The 16,639-nt window shown below is 29.9% G+C and overlaps 1 protein-coding gene across 1 annotated transcript; it reads left to right on the top strand.

Moving 5' to 3' along the window:
- Positions 1-8,506: 8,506 nt before the first annotated feature.
- LOC124885754 lies at positions 8,507-9,034 on the top strand. The gene has a single exon (XM_047394004.1). It carries the CDS (start codon positions 8,507-8,509, stop codon positions 9,032-9,034), a length of 528 nt encoding a protein of 175 aa, XP_047249960.1.
- The last annotated feature ends 7,605 nt before the right edge of the window (positions 9,035-16,639 follow it).

The raw sequence follows: 16,639 nt of genomic DNA, 5'->3' as shown, positions 1-16,639 counted from the left end.
TATATATATATATATATATATATATATATATATATATAAAATAATACTATGTGTATAGGTCAAAAACAACATTTTAGAAATATATACTAAAATTTTGAATATCTTAGCAAATGTTCTAACTTCGTCACTGATAGACTATTAAAAGAACTTGAAAAAGATGGTTGATTAGTAAAAAAATAATATTATATTATGAAAATCAAATATAATTTTACGTAATTTTTGAATAATCTTGCGAAGCGTAGAAAAATAATATATTTCTACAAGATGTGTGAATGATTCAATTTATATTTATTCTTCTTTTATGGCTGTTTTTTTTTTCTTTCATTAGAAGTACTAAAATATTTTAATTTAAAAAGTCATTCGTAACTGACACCTTTCCTCTTCACAACTTCTACTCTTAATTAATAATATAAACAAGTCACATTAATTAACTTAATCTATATTTAATTTTATAAAATATATAATTGAGTCAGTAAAAAAATATGTTGAGTCCAACATCTATAATTACTATCATTTTTCTTAATTTTTTACTCACTTTCTTGCTTATAATTAACTGTCACAAATTTTTATTTGACTATGTAACAGATGCAAAAATGAAATAATGTAAGTTATGACTTTAGTTACAATTACAAGTTCATTATTGTTACATGAATAAGGATTAATTAAATATCAACAACAACAACAAAAAAAACACTAAAAGAAATAGTACTAAAGAAGCAGCTCTCAAAGCATTTTATAATTTTGAGGAGGGGTACTAAAAAGGTTAATTGTTGTTTGTCTTTTTATATTTTCTTTCTTCTATATATAATATTATATAATCTCAAATACAAGTAAAAAGTTTATTACACGAATCTAAGAAATTGAACTTGAATTTTTTTCTAACAAAAATTAGACCATCATTCTTTTTAGATATAGAAAGTTAGAAGAAAAAGAAGAGTCATTACATATTGTTTTGCTCATCCTAAATTTTTTTAGTGGAATAATTCTACGTAATTTTTAATTAAAATATGACCCAAATTAAGAATTAACTGTTTTTCGTATTTAATCTAAAATAGTTCTCACAAATTCTTCATATATATAATTAATATATAACATAATAATATTAAATTATTTTAATTTTTTCAATAATCGCAAGAAGTGCGGTCAAGTACACTAGTTTGGAATATTGTTGATTTCATTTTTTTCTTAAGATTTCCTGGAATCCAAGCTACTTATCCAATTTTACTTTAAAAATTAAATTTTCTGTTCAATATGAATAGTATAAATTCCCCTCTTATTATACGCAAGGACTATTTTGTTTTAAATATAGGTATGTGTGACTGTCTGTATATTTAAGTTTCGTTTTTTTTATTCTCTATTGTTTATATTAATAAATAAATTTTGCTTTTCATTAATAAAGTATTTTTAAAATTATAATTAAAATTTACTTACAAAATAAATATATTTTAAGTATTTTTACAGAATATACTTCTATTTTTTCAATTACTATTGTATTACCAGTATTGAAATATATTTATAAGGTTATATTACTAGTTATTTTCACTTATATAAATAAAAATTAAAAATTTGATTTTATTATCAACAAAATTCATTTTTTTATTCTACTCACTTATTTCATTTAGAGCATCATTAACTTATATATTCTACTAGCGTCATTTGGCCCGTGCTAAGTTCGGACCCAATCTATATTAACATTTATATTTGTAATTTTTTTTATATTTTTGTTACTTTTTTTTTGTTACATTATATTAGTAAATATATTTTAATAATTTCTAAATATTTTTGAAATTTTAAATTATATGTCAATTTTAAATTTTTAATCCTATTTTCTTTTTCATTTCGTTTCAAAAAATGTCTCTTTCCTTTCTTGGGAATCCTTGATTTCAATTTTTCACATGACATGTTTAATACCATAAGATTAAAAGATTTTTGGTTAGATTGACTATCAGCTGATCATACATATAATTATGCTTATCGATTTGGCTTATTGGTTATTGATTTTTAAATGTACTAATCCACTAGTAAACTGATAAGATAACGATTGGTTCGATCTCAGATTAATTAGCAATGAACCGGACGATTATTGGGCGATGTATTGAATAAATCTAAGTAACAATGAAATATTGAGAGGTTATCTATATGTCCTCCATTTCTTCGCTGACTAAGTTGTTTGTATATAGTGCTCATCTATTTATCAATTATTTTGGTTTGTGGAGTTTTCTTCTTACAATATTTTTAATAGGCTATAACATAAACTCAAATGAGAATTTTCTTCAAAACTAAACTATATGTAGAAATATTTTGTAATTATTGGGTCAACTATAAAAATCAAAACTTTAATATAATATGGTTTGATAATTTTCATTTTTATATTAAACTTTGTAAACAACACGTTGGAGTTGTTTCATTTTTGTTGTGGTCCTTCTGTAGTTAAGAATAATTTATCTTTTCAATTAAGAATTAATTTCAGATTTCATTTATTTTTTTAGAGAGATCGACTACACTTTATGGTTAGAAGTCACAAGAAGTTGCTTATTTCCTAATCTAAGAAGTAAATAGAATACTGATTGAGTTTATAATTTTTGAGTTTATACAAGAGATACTTTATATATCTAAGGGTAAAATGTAAATATGACAATTCTTAACAGGTTAACGATTTGTCCGATGAGAAAATCGAGTAATCTTCCCATATCGATAAGTCATTAACTATAAATTTTAATTTGTTCACCAACCATTAATCCGATAACTCATTACCAACAATCTAAAGCTAATTTTACAGTTGAGTTATCGATTACGGTTTGATTTTGAATAACCCTAATTTTGATTCTTTCTACATATATTTAGTGTAAGACCACAAAATTTAAAAATGTTCATTACTTTTTAACATTTTGTGCTAAGTCAAATTTAGACAAACAAATTGAACTAAAGAGAGTAAAAGTTTTTATAAGTTTAAAATAATTTTTTAAAGAGTATATTATAGACCTTTTTTTTTAATTTTCCAAGCCAATGCATGCACCAAACTCTTCTCCTTTTTGTTTTATTGGAAGTTCTTAAATTAAAGTTTTTAACGATCTACATTAATTTTTTTTGCCTTATATTGAATTAATTTCATTATTTTTTTCCAATTAAACATGTATTGGCTAACTATTTCTTAAAAAAGTACAATATTTAAATGATATAAAAATATTTGATCCTACGAATTGTTGTATGATCCCGTCAATAAAGTTAATATATAAATTAAGAAAGAATTTAAATTAAATTAAATAATTAAAAGCTCCGATTTTTAAAATACTTTGATAGATGTTCCTTCGATGGGTGAAATCTTTTATTGTTATTATGACGTCAATTAGGTATAAAGTAAACAAAATATTTCTTTTGAGGACTAAACAAATTAGGTCTCTCTTATAATTATTATTTCCACATAAAAGAAGACCATAAATTTTGAATTAATTTTTAACTGGTTAGATAAAGATCTTTTATGGTATCACTTTCACTTATTTTATGACTCATCACTTTTTATATGATATTGGTAAAATAGTTTGGTGGCCCCTTGTACTATGTCCGTATTGTAATGTGGACACTTCTAGACCCTTGAACCCACTAAAAAATAATATTTCAAATCCTTTGACCATTGACCAGGCCTATGTGACACTAAAAGGGTTGAATAGGACAAGACGCCTGCAGACATGCGCCTAGGGTGCGAGTGAGGGTTAAGTTTTGATCAATTTTATATTAAAATAATTAAAAAAATTAAAATAATATTAAAATTAAAAAAATAGAAAGGTCCTTTTTTCCCTCCATCTTTTTTAATTTAAAAATATTTTTAAAATTTAAAAATAATAAATTAAAAAAAAAATAAAAAGCCCTCTCTCCCCAAGCACCCTCCCCGTCTAGCCCACCCCACTCTTCACCCTCATTCAGCCCCCTTCACTAGCACAGACACCACCCCACTCCACCCCTCACCCCCATTCAGCTCTCTCTCCTACTCCTCCGTCCAGCTACCCCCTCCCCATCCTTTACCCCCGTCCCCTCTCCAACCATGACTGCCATGACTACTATGGCAATCACCATTAACGCCCCCAACCCCACAGCCCCAAGGATCTCTCTTTGTCTTCTTTTTCTTTATCATCATATATCCCTTGTCTTTGTTGTGGTTGATATTGTTGTTGTTGTTCATTGTCAAAAAAAAATTATTATTGTTCCTGAAGAGGATCTTTGCTGGTTGATATTGTTGTTATTGTTCATTGTCAAAAAAAATAATTATATGTCCCTGAAGAAGGTCTTTGCTACGCTTGATATTGTTGTTGTTCATTGTAAAAAAAAAATGTTGTTGTTCCTTGAAGAGGCTTTGATGGTTGATATTGTTGTTGTTGTTCATTGGCAAAATTTTTTTTTTATATATCCTTGAAGAGAGTCTTTGTTGTGGTTGATATTGTTATTGTTGTTCATTGTAAAAAAAAAAAAATTGTTGTTGTTTTACATTTAAATTTTTTTTATTCACATTCTCAATTAAATTTTTCATTTTGTTTAGGATTAATTTTGTAAATTATACTCACCAAAAAAATAGTTAAATTGTTGCTTTTTAGTGGATTCAGGGGTCCATATGACAAACATGTAAGTAGAAATGTCCAACTTACAAAATCAACATAGTACAGGGGTCCATCAAACCATTTTGCCTTATTTAATAAGTTCATATAATTGTTCAAATTTACTAGAGTGAGTGAAAGCTTGCAAAATCATTAAACTTTAATTAGGATTAATGTGGATAAAATAAATTTATATGAGGACTATCAAATTTAAAGATCCTCTCCTATATATAGTTACAAGTCGCATTTGGCCCGCGCTCAAAGTTTATGTTTGTAATTTTTTTAAAACGAAAAAGGGCCTGAAATACCCTTTAACTATGTACAATGGTGCAAAAATGTCCTCTTTCTACCTATTGGGCCTAAAATGCCCTTCTCGTTTACCTATTAGGCCTAAAACTCCCTTCTCACCTACTTAGTAGGACTAAAATGTCCTTTCCGTCTACCTATTGCGCCTATTTTGCCCTTTTATTTAGGCAAATTTCATGGAAAGACCATCCTTAAAACTTAATTACATAAATAATAATACTTTTTTAGTATTACAAAAATAAAATTTTTTTTTTACATATATAGCCATTTAAAAAAATCAGAAAAGATAATTATAATTTCTAATTTAATGCTATAACTAATTATCAATTCACCTTAATTTAAGAGATATATTTTTAATCTTCAAATTAAAAGTAGAAAAGATAATCTCTGTTTTCAAATCTTTCTCTCTTATATTCAAAATTCAAATATTTTAAAATAAACTAAGTATTCTATTATTTGCTTGTGTATGTTTTGTTTTGTTTTCATATATGTTAATCATCTAGTATTATTTTATTATCGTGTATTTTGAATTCTAATGTATTGGGTTAACCATAATTTCATATGAATAAATATTTATGGAATAAAAATCATTATGTTGGAAGAACAGTTATACCATGTATTTTTGTTGTATAAATATAATTTATGTCAAAGTTAGATTATTATATATTTTTGATATAATTTATGGGATAAATATTCATGGTATATATCATTATGTCGGAAGTACTTTTCTTGTTTAAAAAATATTTATTAAATATAAATATATATTTTCAATATTACATGGTATAATCTTTTTATATATAAAATATACCATATATGTTTATGGTATAAATATAATTTATATGGTATAAATACAATTTGTATAGTACAAATATACCATGTATTTATATATAAATATAATTTGTACAATATATAAATATACCATGAATTTTTATGGTATAAATATACCATATATTTTTATGGAGGAATCGCGAAAGTAGGCTATAAAAATGAAAAACATAAAATTTTGATATAGTATATAAAAAATAAATAAACAAAGGCTTCCATAAAGATAGACAATAAATAAATATTAAAATTTAATATATAATTATTTTTTTATATATTAGAATCTGTTATAAAAGCAAATATTTTATATGCTATATCTAACAACCAACTAATACGACTATGTATATATAATAATTTTTTTAAAATGACTATTTATGTTGTTTTTCTTTTTATTTATCAGATCAATTTAGAATGAAAAAAATTGATATTGTGCAATATTTATTTGATTAATATTAATAAAGATAATAGGAATTTTATGTAGTTTAATAAAAGTAAAGTTGTGGTCTTACACATAATTTTTTTCTTAAATAAAAAGGCAAAATAGCACCAATAGGTAGACGGAAAGAGCATTTTAGACCCAATAGGTAAATAGGAAGGACATTTTAGACCCAATAGGTAGACAAGAAGGATATCTTAGGCCCAATAGATAAACGAAAGACGTTTTTACACCATTCCATATAGTTGAAGGGCAATTTAGGCCTTTTTCCGTTTTTTAAATCTTGTTGCTATTCTTGTTTTTTATTTTTATTTTATTTTTGTGAAATTGTATTAGTTGAAAAGATGACAATATCTCAAGATTACTAATATTAATTATTTTTTTGTAAATTATAAAAATATTTTTTTCCTTAAAGTTTATTTTAGAAGGAAATTCATGGTAAATTTACAAATATTTTTTGTACAAATATTAATGATCCATACCTTATGTTAAATTAAATTCATCATTTTTTTCTCAATTCAATTTATATTGGCAAATCTATTTTTCATTATGTTTTTCTCAATTAAACTTATATTAATTAACCCATTTATTACAATAAATAAATAACTTCTAACATTCAAAGTAATATAATAAATTTTTAATATTGCAAATTGTTGGATGATAACATCAATAGAGTTAAATTATAAATAAAGATAGAATTTAATTTAAATAACTAAAAGACTTGATTCAATAAAATATTTTTGTAGATGTTCCTTCATATTAAACCACACGAAAGAAATTGAAAAGTTACTAATTTTTTTAAAACTTTAATAGTTTCTTTTTCCTAAAATATATGTTAAGAAATCTATATTGATATTTTTTAAACATGTATGAAGCTTTAATAATTCATGTTAAATTAATTATTTTGTCCTAAACTCTACAAACTATTGATTATACCATTTTTTGTTAAAATGTTCATTATAATAAAGTTTGAAAAAGAATTAATCTCAATTTTTCATTATTTAGTATCATTAATATTTGAAGAGTTAAATTGTATTTTTTAAAAAATAACATTTTAAATATTTAGCAATAGATAAAAAATAATTTTTGATTTAATAATTAAGCATGTATTAAGTTAAAAGGAAATGTCAAGATACTTTGTTTACTTGTCCATGATAAATTTGTTAGAAAAAATGATAATTTGAAATAAGATTACTAAACATTTTCAGAAAATAGAAAGACAATAAAATTTTAGATCAATTTTGAATTTGTTTGTATAAATAGCTTTTTATGGTTTGTTATTTTTTTTCGTAACTCATCACTTTTATAGCATTTAATAATCCTATAAAATTGTCCAAATTTACCAAAATGGATGAAAATTTGAAAAGTAATTAAAACTTAAATTAGAGATAAAATTGACAAAAAAATTTCATATGAGCACTACCAAAATCTCACATTCTCTCTTATATATAGTAGTAAAATAATATAATTAGTACTTCCCATTTTTTGGTCTAAAAATAATATTTATTTTTTCTACAGAAAACTTATTTCTTACATGAATTTAAGGATGAAAAAATAGCATCATTTAAATATATAAATGAACTACTCTGTTGTAAAGTTGGATGCCATGTGTCCTTGGAAGGACATGTGGCATACATTGTGATAGATAAAAGAGCCTAGTCATACTACACCTCTTCCATTATTTAATGTCTTTAATTCTTGTCTTTGGCTATATATATATATGGCTATTATCAATGAATGGAATAGATAGAATTTGTACTCTCCTTTCACATTCTAGTCCTTGTTATTTTAATATATAATTTTATATCACGTTATCAGCACGAGCCTCTACAAAAAACTTTTCAACAATATTTAAAGGCTAGTATTTAATTTTCTTAAATAATGTCTAATATTTTCAAACGTGAATTTAGGGTCCTAGATATATCAGACAAAACTTATATGTCCTGGGCACAGGATGCCGAAATACATTTGAATACGATGGGTCTAGCAGACACCATAAAAAATGACAATAAGGCATCAAATCAAGATAAGGACAAGGCCATGATATTTCTTCGTTATCATCTTAGCGAAGGTTTGAAAATGGAATACCTCACGATTAAGGATCCTTTATATTGTGGAACAATTTAAAAGAAAGATACGACTACCTAAAGATGGTCATTCTTTCACAAGCTCATTATGAATGAACCCATCTGATGTTGTAAGATTTTAAGAATATAACTAATTATAATTCTGCGATGTTTAGAATTAAATCACAGTTTAATTTATGCAAGGAAGATATCACAGATCACGACATGTTAGAGAAAACATTCTCTACCTTTTTCTCCTCGAGTATGCTCCTGCAACAGCAGTATCGAGAATGGGATTTAAAAAATATTCTAAATTGATTTCTCATCTTCTTATTGCTGAACAACATAATGATCTTTTAATGAGAAATCATGAAAGTCGACATGCTGGTACTACTCCATTTCCTGAAGTGAATACTGTAAATTTTCACCCAACCAGGCGTGAAAGAAGTCCTGACCCCAGTCGTGGTCGTGGTCATGAAAGGTATTTTAATCAGGGTGATCGCCTTACAATAAACAACAATCTTCAGCACCAACAATGCAAAAGGAAGGGTGAATCTCCTGAAGCAGCTCCAAGGATGAACTCTGAAAGTAAATATTGTCGATGTGGAGGAAAGGGGCACTGGTCGCATACCTGTCGTTCGCCAAAATATCTTGTAAACCTCTATCAGGCGTCCCTTAAGAAAACAAATAACGATGTTGAAGCAAACTTCCTCTTTGAAGATAATGTTGATCCCATGGACTTGAAAGTTTCAGATTTCTTTGTGGTTCCTGAAGAACATGTAAATCACCCGGTCGGTGACAATTATGAAATAGTATGATTATTTTACTTTTCTGTTCAAGTTGTATTAGTTTACATTTCTGTTATTTACTAATCTTGTATAGAAATAAAGTTTGTATAGTATGTTATGTGCTAGTAATGTTATAATTTTTATTTTGTTTATATATTTATTTTGAAGAATATGGATACTGCTTAAATTTTATTTGGATCAATAATCGATCATGACGACATTTGTGTAATTGATAGTGGGACAACTCACACAATATTTAAAGATGAAAAATACTTTTCCCGCTTACTTAGAAGAAAAGCAAATGTCACAACTATAACTGGCAATTCAAAATTAATTGAAGGCTCCAGAAGGCTACTATATTTCTACCTAAGGGGACAAAATTATTTATAGAAGATGCATTATTCTCTTCTAATCCCCCAAAAACTTGCTAAGTTTTAAAAATATCCACCGAAATGGATATCATACTGAGATAATAAATGAAATGAATGTTGAATATCTTGGCATTACCAAGAATGCCTCAGGTCAAAATCAAGTGTTGGAGAAATTACCAACTTTGTCTTCCGGCTTATACTATGCAGAAATTAGTACAGTTGAAGCACACTCTATCGTAAACTAGAAGTTTACTAATCTAAATACGTTTGTACTTTGGAACGATCGAATTGGCCATCTTGGCTCAATAATGATGAGACGAATCATTGACAATTCTAAAGGACATCTGTTAAAGAACTTGAAGATTCTTACAACTGATGAATTTTCATGTGTTGTTTGTTATCAAGGTAAACTGATAACTAGGCCATCGCCACTAAAAGTCAGCGTCGAATCTCCTCTATTTCTAGAACATATATATGAGGATATATGTGGGATTATTTAGATATTTTATGGTCCTAATAGATACATCTTCAAGATGGTCACATATGTGTCTCTTATCATCTCGTAACCTGGCATTTGTAAAATTATTGGCACAAATAATACGATTAAGGGCGCAATTCTCAGATTATCCCATTAAGGCTATTCGCCTCGATAATGGTGGAGAATTTACATCCCAAACAATTGATGATTATTGTATGTCAGTTGGGATAAGAGTTGAAAATCCAATTGCTTATGTTCATACTCAAAATGGCCTTGTTGACTCATTTATTAAGCGCCTACAATTGATAGCAAGACCATTGCTTATGAAAATGAAATTACCCATTAGGGGTCATGCTATCTTACATGCAACATCACTTGTTCATCTCAGACCAACTCATTATAATAAGTACTCCCCGCTACAATTGGTCCTGGGTCATGAGCCAAATATTTCCCATCTACGAATTTTTGGATGTGCTGTATATGTGCCAGTTGCACCACCTCAATGTACTAAGATGGGCCTTCAGAGAAGGTTATGAATATATGTTGGCTTTGAGTCACCCTCTATAATTCGCTACCTTGAACCATTGATGGGAGATTTATTTATTGCTCGATTTGGAGATTGTCAATTTGATGAAACAAATTTCTTAAAATTAGGGGAAGAAAAACATAAACTGACAAGAGAAATTGCGTGGAAAGTTTCAACATCATCTCGTTTTGATCCACGTACCCCCATATGTGAAAATGAGATCCAGAAGATCATTCACTTACAGAAACTGGAAAATTAGATGCCAGCTGCATTTACTGATTTAAAAAGGATAACCACGTCTCATATCCTTGCAGCAAATGCTCCTATCTAAATTGAAGTTCCAAAAGAACCATCTTCTAATGTAATAGCTTCTGAATCCCAAACACGCCTGAAGCAGGGTAGGCCTTTAGGTTCAAAGGATAAAAATCCTAGAAAAATTAGTGCAAAAATGATAAATATAATATTATAAAAGATTCTCCTAAAGAGACTCAAAATCTGGTTAATCCTGATATTCCTGAAGAAATCAGTGAACTTGAGACTCAAGTGATGAGGTAAATTTAGATCAATTGAAAATTATGGTGGATAGTGTTTTTGTATATAATGTTAAATGAAATATCATGCAAAACAATGAGGACCTTAAACCTCTATCTGTTGAAGAATGTTGATGAAGAAAATACTGGACAAAATGGAAAGAGGCAATTCAATCAGAATTGAACTCACTTGCTAAATGAGAGGTTTATGGACCTGTAGTCCAAACCCCAGATAGTGTAAAACCAGTCGGATATAAATGGGTCTTTGTACGTAAAAGAAATGAGAGAAATAAAATTATAAAATATAAGGCAAGCCTTGTTGCACAAAGGTTCTCTCAAAGACCCGGTGTCGACTATGAATAAACATATTCACCTATTATGGATGCAATAACGTTTTGATACCTCATCGATCTATATGTACATGAAAATCTTGAAATTCATCTAAAGAATGTGTTTACAACTTATCTTTATAGTTCACTTGATAACGATATTTACATGAGAATTCCAAAAGGATTAACGATGCCTGAAGCATATAGTTTAAAGTCTAGGGAATTATATTTAATCAGATTATAAAGATCGTCGTACAGTATAAAACAATCAGGGCGTATGTGGTATAATCACCTAAGTGAGTACTTGAAAAGTGAAGGATACATAAATGATTTCATTAGTCCTTGTATTTTCATTAAGAAAACTGCATCAGGGTTTGTTATACTCGCTATTTACGTGGATGATATAAATCTCATTGGAACTCCAGAAGAGGTCCAAAAGGCAATTGAATATATAAAGAAAGAATTTGAAATGAAAGATCTTGGAAAGATAAAACTTTTTCTTGGTTTGCAAATTAAGCATTTAGCAAACGGAGTCTTCATCCACCAAATTGCCTATACCCAGAAGGTTTTGAAACATTTTTATATGGACAAAGCATATCCATTAAGTACTCCAATGGTTGTTCGATCACTTGATGTAAGTAAAGATCCATTTCGACCTCTGGAAGAGGGTGAAGAGATTCTTGGTCTCGAAGTACCATATCTCAGTGCTATTGGTGCACTTATATACCATGCTAATTCCATAAGGACAGATATAACATTTTCTATTAATTTGCTAGCAAGGTATAGTTCTTCTCCTACACAAAAATACTGGAACAGAGTTAAGCATATATTGAGGTACCTAAAAGGGACTATTGATATGGGTCTGTTTTATACTAACAAAGCTAGTCCAGATCTTGTTGGTCATGCAAATGCAGGTTATTTATCTGACCCACATAAAGCATGATCTTAAATAGGCTATGTGTTACATATGGAGGTACTGTAATATCATGGCGACCGACAAAGCAGTTCGACAAAGAAGTCCATCGTTGCTACTTCTTCTAATTATGCTGAGATAATAGTAATCCATGAGGCAAGTAGAGAATGCATATAGCTGAGATTAGTGATACATTCCATCAAAGAGAGATGTGTCCTGAAGCTCGACATCAAGGACCCACGATCATATTTGAAGACAATGGAGAATCCATAGCTTAATTTAAAAGAGGCTTTATGTAACGACCCAAAATTACCTCCCGAGATGTCACACGGTGCTTAAGGCTACAAGTAGCCCCAAGCTAACCCGTTGAGCCTATCACTACTTATAATAACTCATTCAAGAAGGAACATAAAAAACACTGGCACTGTCATATCAAATAAAAGGAAATACGAAGGTAATACTCACTCTAAATGACCACAATACTGGAAATCTCAACATAACTGTAGTCTGACAACTAGTCTGGCAAAGCCTCTACTACTTCATTAACTCGAGAGCCATTAGGACAGGACCCCAACTGACTCAAACTGAACTGAAAGTAATAACATAAACACTCGAATACTAAAATGTCTGAAGATAGGTCCTCGATCCATGAGGACTCACCACTGTGGAGATATAGACAAAGGTACTCAAAAATCACTGACGAGGCTGGGAATGAACACCTGAACCTACATTATAAGACAATATAACACAGATGTATATGTGGATCAGAATTTAGGAATGTACTGAGTATATGGGGGTGTATGCATTTACATAAAATAATGTCAATACTCTTTAATCAAATCATGAATGCAAATAGGAATGACTCACATGTCTTGAATAAGTCTAAAATGTAAAGCTCATAAATCATGTAGAATGAATCATGTAACACAAATCTCTTGAGTCATTATACTTTGACTTTAAAATATGTACTCTTCTCTTATTCTCATTACTCATAGGCTGAAGGAAACTTTAAACAATACTTTCAACTCATGCATATATTTCATGGGGAGTAAAACTTATTTAATGCTCAAGAACATATAACTCTTTTGAAATCAAACACTTGGAACTCAGAATCATATAACTTGGGTTTGAAAACCGGTGATCAACTCGTATTAGTAGAGAAAACTACTTCCTTCTTTGGAAAATACTCAAAGAAGTTCATTCATTTTAGAAAACATCTCATCCCAAATCTTTAGGGAAAATATTCTATCTCAATGGAAAAATACTTTAGTTTAGGGAGGTTCTCTTAACCAGCATAAATCATGTGAGCTACATGGAGTCCAACGTCTTATCGTACTAAGGAAGAGACCTTACACTGGGGAGAGGTGTCATACTCTTGCCAAGGAGTATAACCTCAACTCAGTGATTACTTATCTCAGTCTCGGGCCCAATCATCTTGGGCTTAGTCCCAAAATCTCAAACCTACGGTGGCACATAGTTCTAGGGAAAGAAACTATAGTAACTTACCCAACTCGGTACTAAATACTACCCCCTTTAGTTTAACTCGCTCATCTCATAAAAATCTACTTTCAAAATAATCTCATGGTTCATAAGAACCCAACAATCAAATCTATAATCTCATGTAGTAAAGTGGATTTCAAAGCTCTATGACCATTAGATCAAAACATTTCTCAATAATCTTAGAATACTCAAATCATGGGTGCTTATAGCACAAAAGTTCATAAAATTGCAAGTCTCAAGTAGGGCTTAATGACCCATAATTCAATCTTAAGTTAAAACTCATCATAATGCATAATAGATAGTATATAGATTCATAAATCATATAGAAATCTAGAATTTATAGCAATTTAGCTCATAATCTCACCATACTCATATACTTTAATATCTCAAACATTTCAAATATTAACTTCTTAAGGATTAAAATCATGGGGTATAGACCCAGCTGCAATTTCTCAAGAAAATATGTAAAAATCATGTCATTAGACTCTCAATTTATGGGAAACATCAAAAGCTTGCAACCAATAACAATGGGTGAAAAACCCTAATTCAATTCAATGTAAAATCTCGTGAGTTGCAGAAAATTATAGTTTAAATAAGCCTTTGGGCACAAGGGTGAAAGGATTACCCATGTTCAAAACCCCACATACCTTAGGTGATGAAATTAGATGAACAAGCTTGCTTCAAACTCTTCTTCTTACTCTTGAGAGAGAATTATTGCAACCCTTGAACTTGGGGAACTTAAATCTCAACTCAATTTGTAGAATCTATGGTGAGTTCTTGGATTTCTTGGAGAAGGGTTTTAGATTTGATCTTGAGAGAGAAACCCTTGCTCTCTTGTGTTTTGGATGATGAATGAAGCCATTTGCTTCGTTTGGAATATATCAGGGTATAAAAGAGTGGAAAGACCAAAAAGCCCTTTTAAAAATGAGTTAAAAATACTGAACGGGGGCTGTGACGATCGGAGCGACGGTCCGTTGCTAGCCTGATGGTTCGTCAGATTGTTTGTTATATGCTGGTCAGAAAAAAAATACACTGCCTTGATATGACGGTCGAAGAAATGGTCTGTCAGATCCTTGACGGTCAATTGGATTTTGCACGTTGGTCAGGATGAGACCACACTGCCTCAGTAGCGACGGTCTCAGCGATGGTCTATCGCAGCATTGACGGTCCATCATCCTGGCTATCGCACTTGGGATAGGAAAGAGAGTTACTACCTTATTTGCGATGGTATGAGTGATGGTCCATCACAGACTCGAAAGTCCATCGGATCATTCGTCGCACCTGGGTGGTTCCGACAGCTCTCAGTAAAATGACTATAACTTTTCACCTCAATGCCAGATTTGGACAAAATTGGTATCGTTGGAAAGCTAATTCAATTCTCTACATGATAAATAGTCAAATTTAAGAAAATTATATATGTTTTAAGCATCAATCACTTGGGAATTCTCTTCTCAATCTTTTAGGGCTGGAATTATACCTTACTTAACATGCTCTAAGGCTCTGACTACGAGAGAACTTTGAGGGGTCTTACACTTTATAAAAGGAGATAGAACAAAACATATTTTGCCAAAGTTATTCTTTACACAAGATCTCCATAAGAATGGCGATATTTATGTATAATAAATACGTTCAAGTGACAATCCAGTAGATTTATTCACCAAATCTTTACCAACTTTAACCTTTTAGAAGATAGTACATAAGATTAGAATGTGAAGACTAAACCAGTTGAATCGGGGTCTTCATCAGGGGGAGTAAGAATATGCATTGTACTTTTTTTTTCTTAACCAAGGTTTTTATCCCACTGGGTTTTTCCTGGTAAGGTTTTTAATGAGGCAACGCTAAAATACATATTCAATGAATTTTTTTACATGGGCATCCAAGGGGGAGTGCTGTAAATTTGGATGCATTGTGTCCTTTTGGAAGGACATGTGGCATACATTGTGATAAATAAAAGAGCCTAGTGATACTACACCTCTTCCATTATTTAATGTCTTTAATTCTTGTCTTTGGCTATCTATATATGGCTATTATCAATGAATGGAATAGATAGAATTTACACTCTCCTTTCATATTCTAGTCCTTGTTATTTTAATATATAATTTTATATCAAATCCAAATTTTGTTCTCACTCTTTACTTATTCTCTTTTTCTTAAAAAAGAAAAGAATTGATTCCAACAATTTTCCCGCAAGCATAATGTTACTGAGAATGAAAGGATATTAATATGAGTTTAACCATGGTTTGGGGGTATATTCCAGTTAATGACTATTGATCATTAGATTTGAAAATAGACAAGTGTAACTAGATTAGCATGGTACTGGATGAACTGGACACTATCTATATTGGAGAGCAGGGGCGGTGCTACCTTTGCTTAAGGGGGCTTGTAAGACCCCGAATTTTGACCCATAAAAAATATTGAGTTTTTCACTTCATTGCTCGGACTACGACTCAGGTTATGAGTCGTGGTCACTCATTACGGGGCATAGGACTCTAATTGTAGGGTGACCAAAGAGGTTGCCCAAGTTTTTGTTATGATCATGACTCAAACCTAATGAGTCATAAAGAGTTGTCACGAGTCGTATAGTGTGACTCGTGACCAAACCAGTGTAGGTGTTAAATTCACTTTTTTGATTACGACTAGGGCCCTATGAGTCGTAAGACTCGAGTATGAGTCATAGGAAACGACTTGTAAGATTAACAATAAGAAGGCCCCATATCTCTACTCAGATTATGAGTCATAGTGATGAATCATAACTAGACATCATGAGTCGTGATATGACTCGCAGCCACTGGGGGCAATTTTTTTTTGTTTTTATTGGGGACACCTTTTCCATTTTTCCTTTTCCGATTGAGACCCATGACTTAAAAACACTTTGTGGGTCCTATTATCACCAATAAAAAAATCAAATACACTCTATATTCTCTCTCAAATCCCCAAGTCAAGAATAACTACGATTTCTCTAGGTTGGTCATCTAGGGCTCAAATATT

Source organism: Capsicum annuum, chromosome 7, assembly GCF_002878395.1.
Source record: "Capsicum annuum cultivar UCD-10X-F1 chromosome 7, UCD10Xv1.1, whole genome shotgun sequence".
NCBI classification, from domain to species: domain Eukaryota; kingdom Viridiplantae; phylum Streptophyta; class Magnoliopsida; order Solanales; family Solanaceae; genus Capsicum; species Capsicum annuum.
Note: the sequence above shows the minus strand (reverse complement) of the source record. Positions and strands in the feature narration are given on the sequence as shown.

Bases quoted from the DNA above. Each gene is read 5' to 3' on its own strand.
- LOC124885754 (XM_047394004.1), top strand. From the start codon at position 8,507: ATGGGATTTAAAAAATATTCTAAATTGATTTCTCATCTTCTTATTGCT.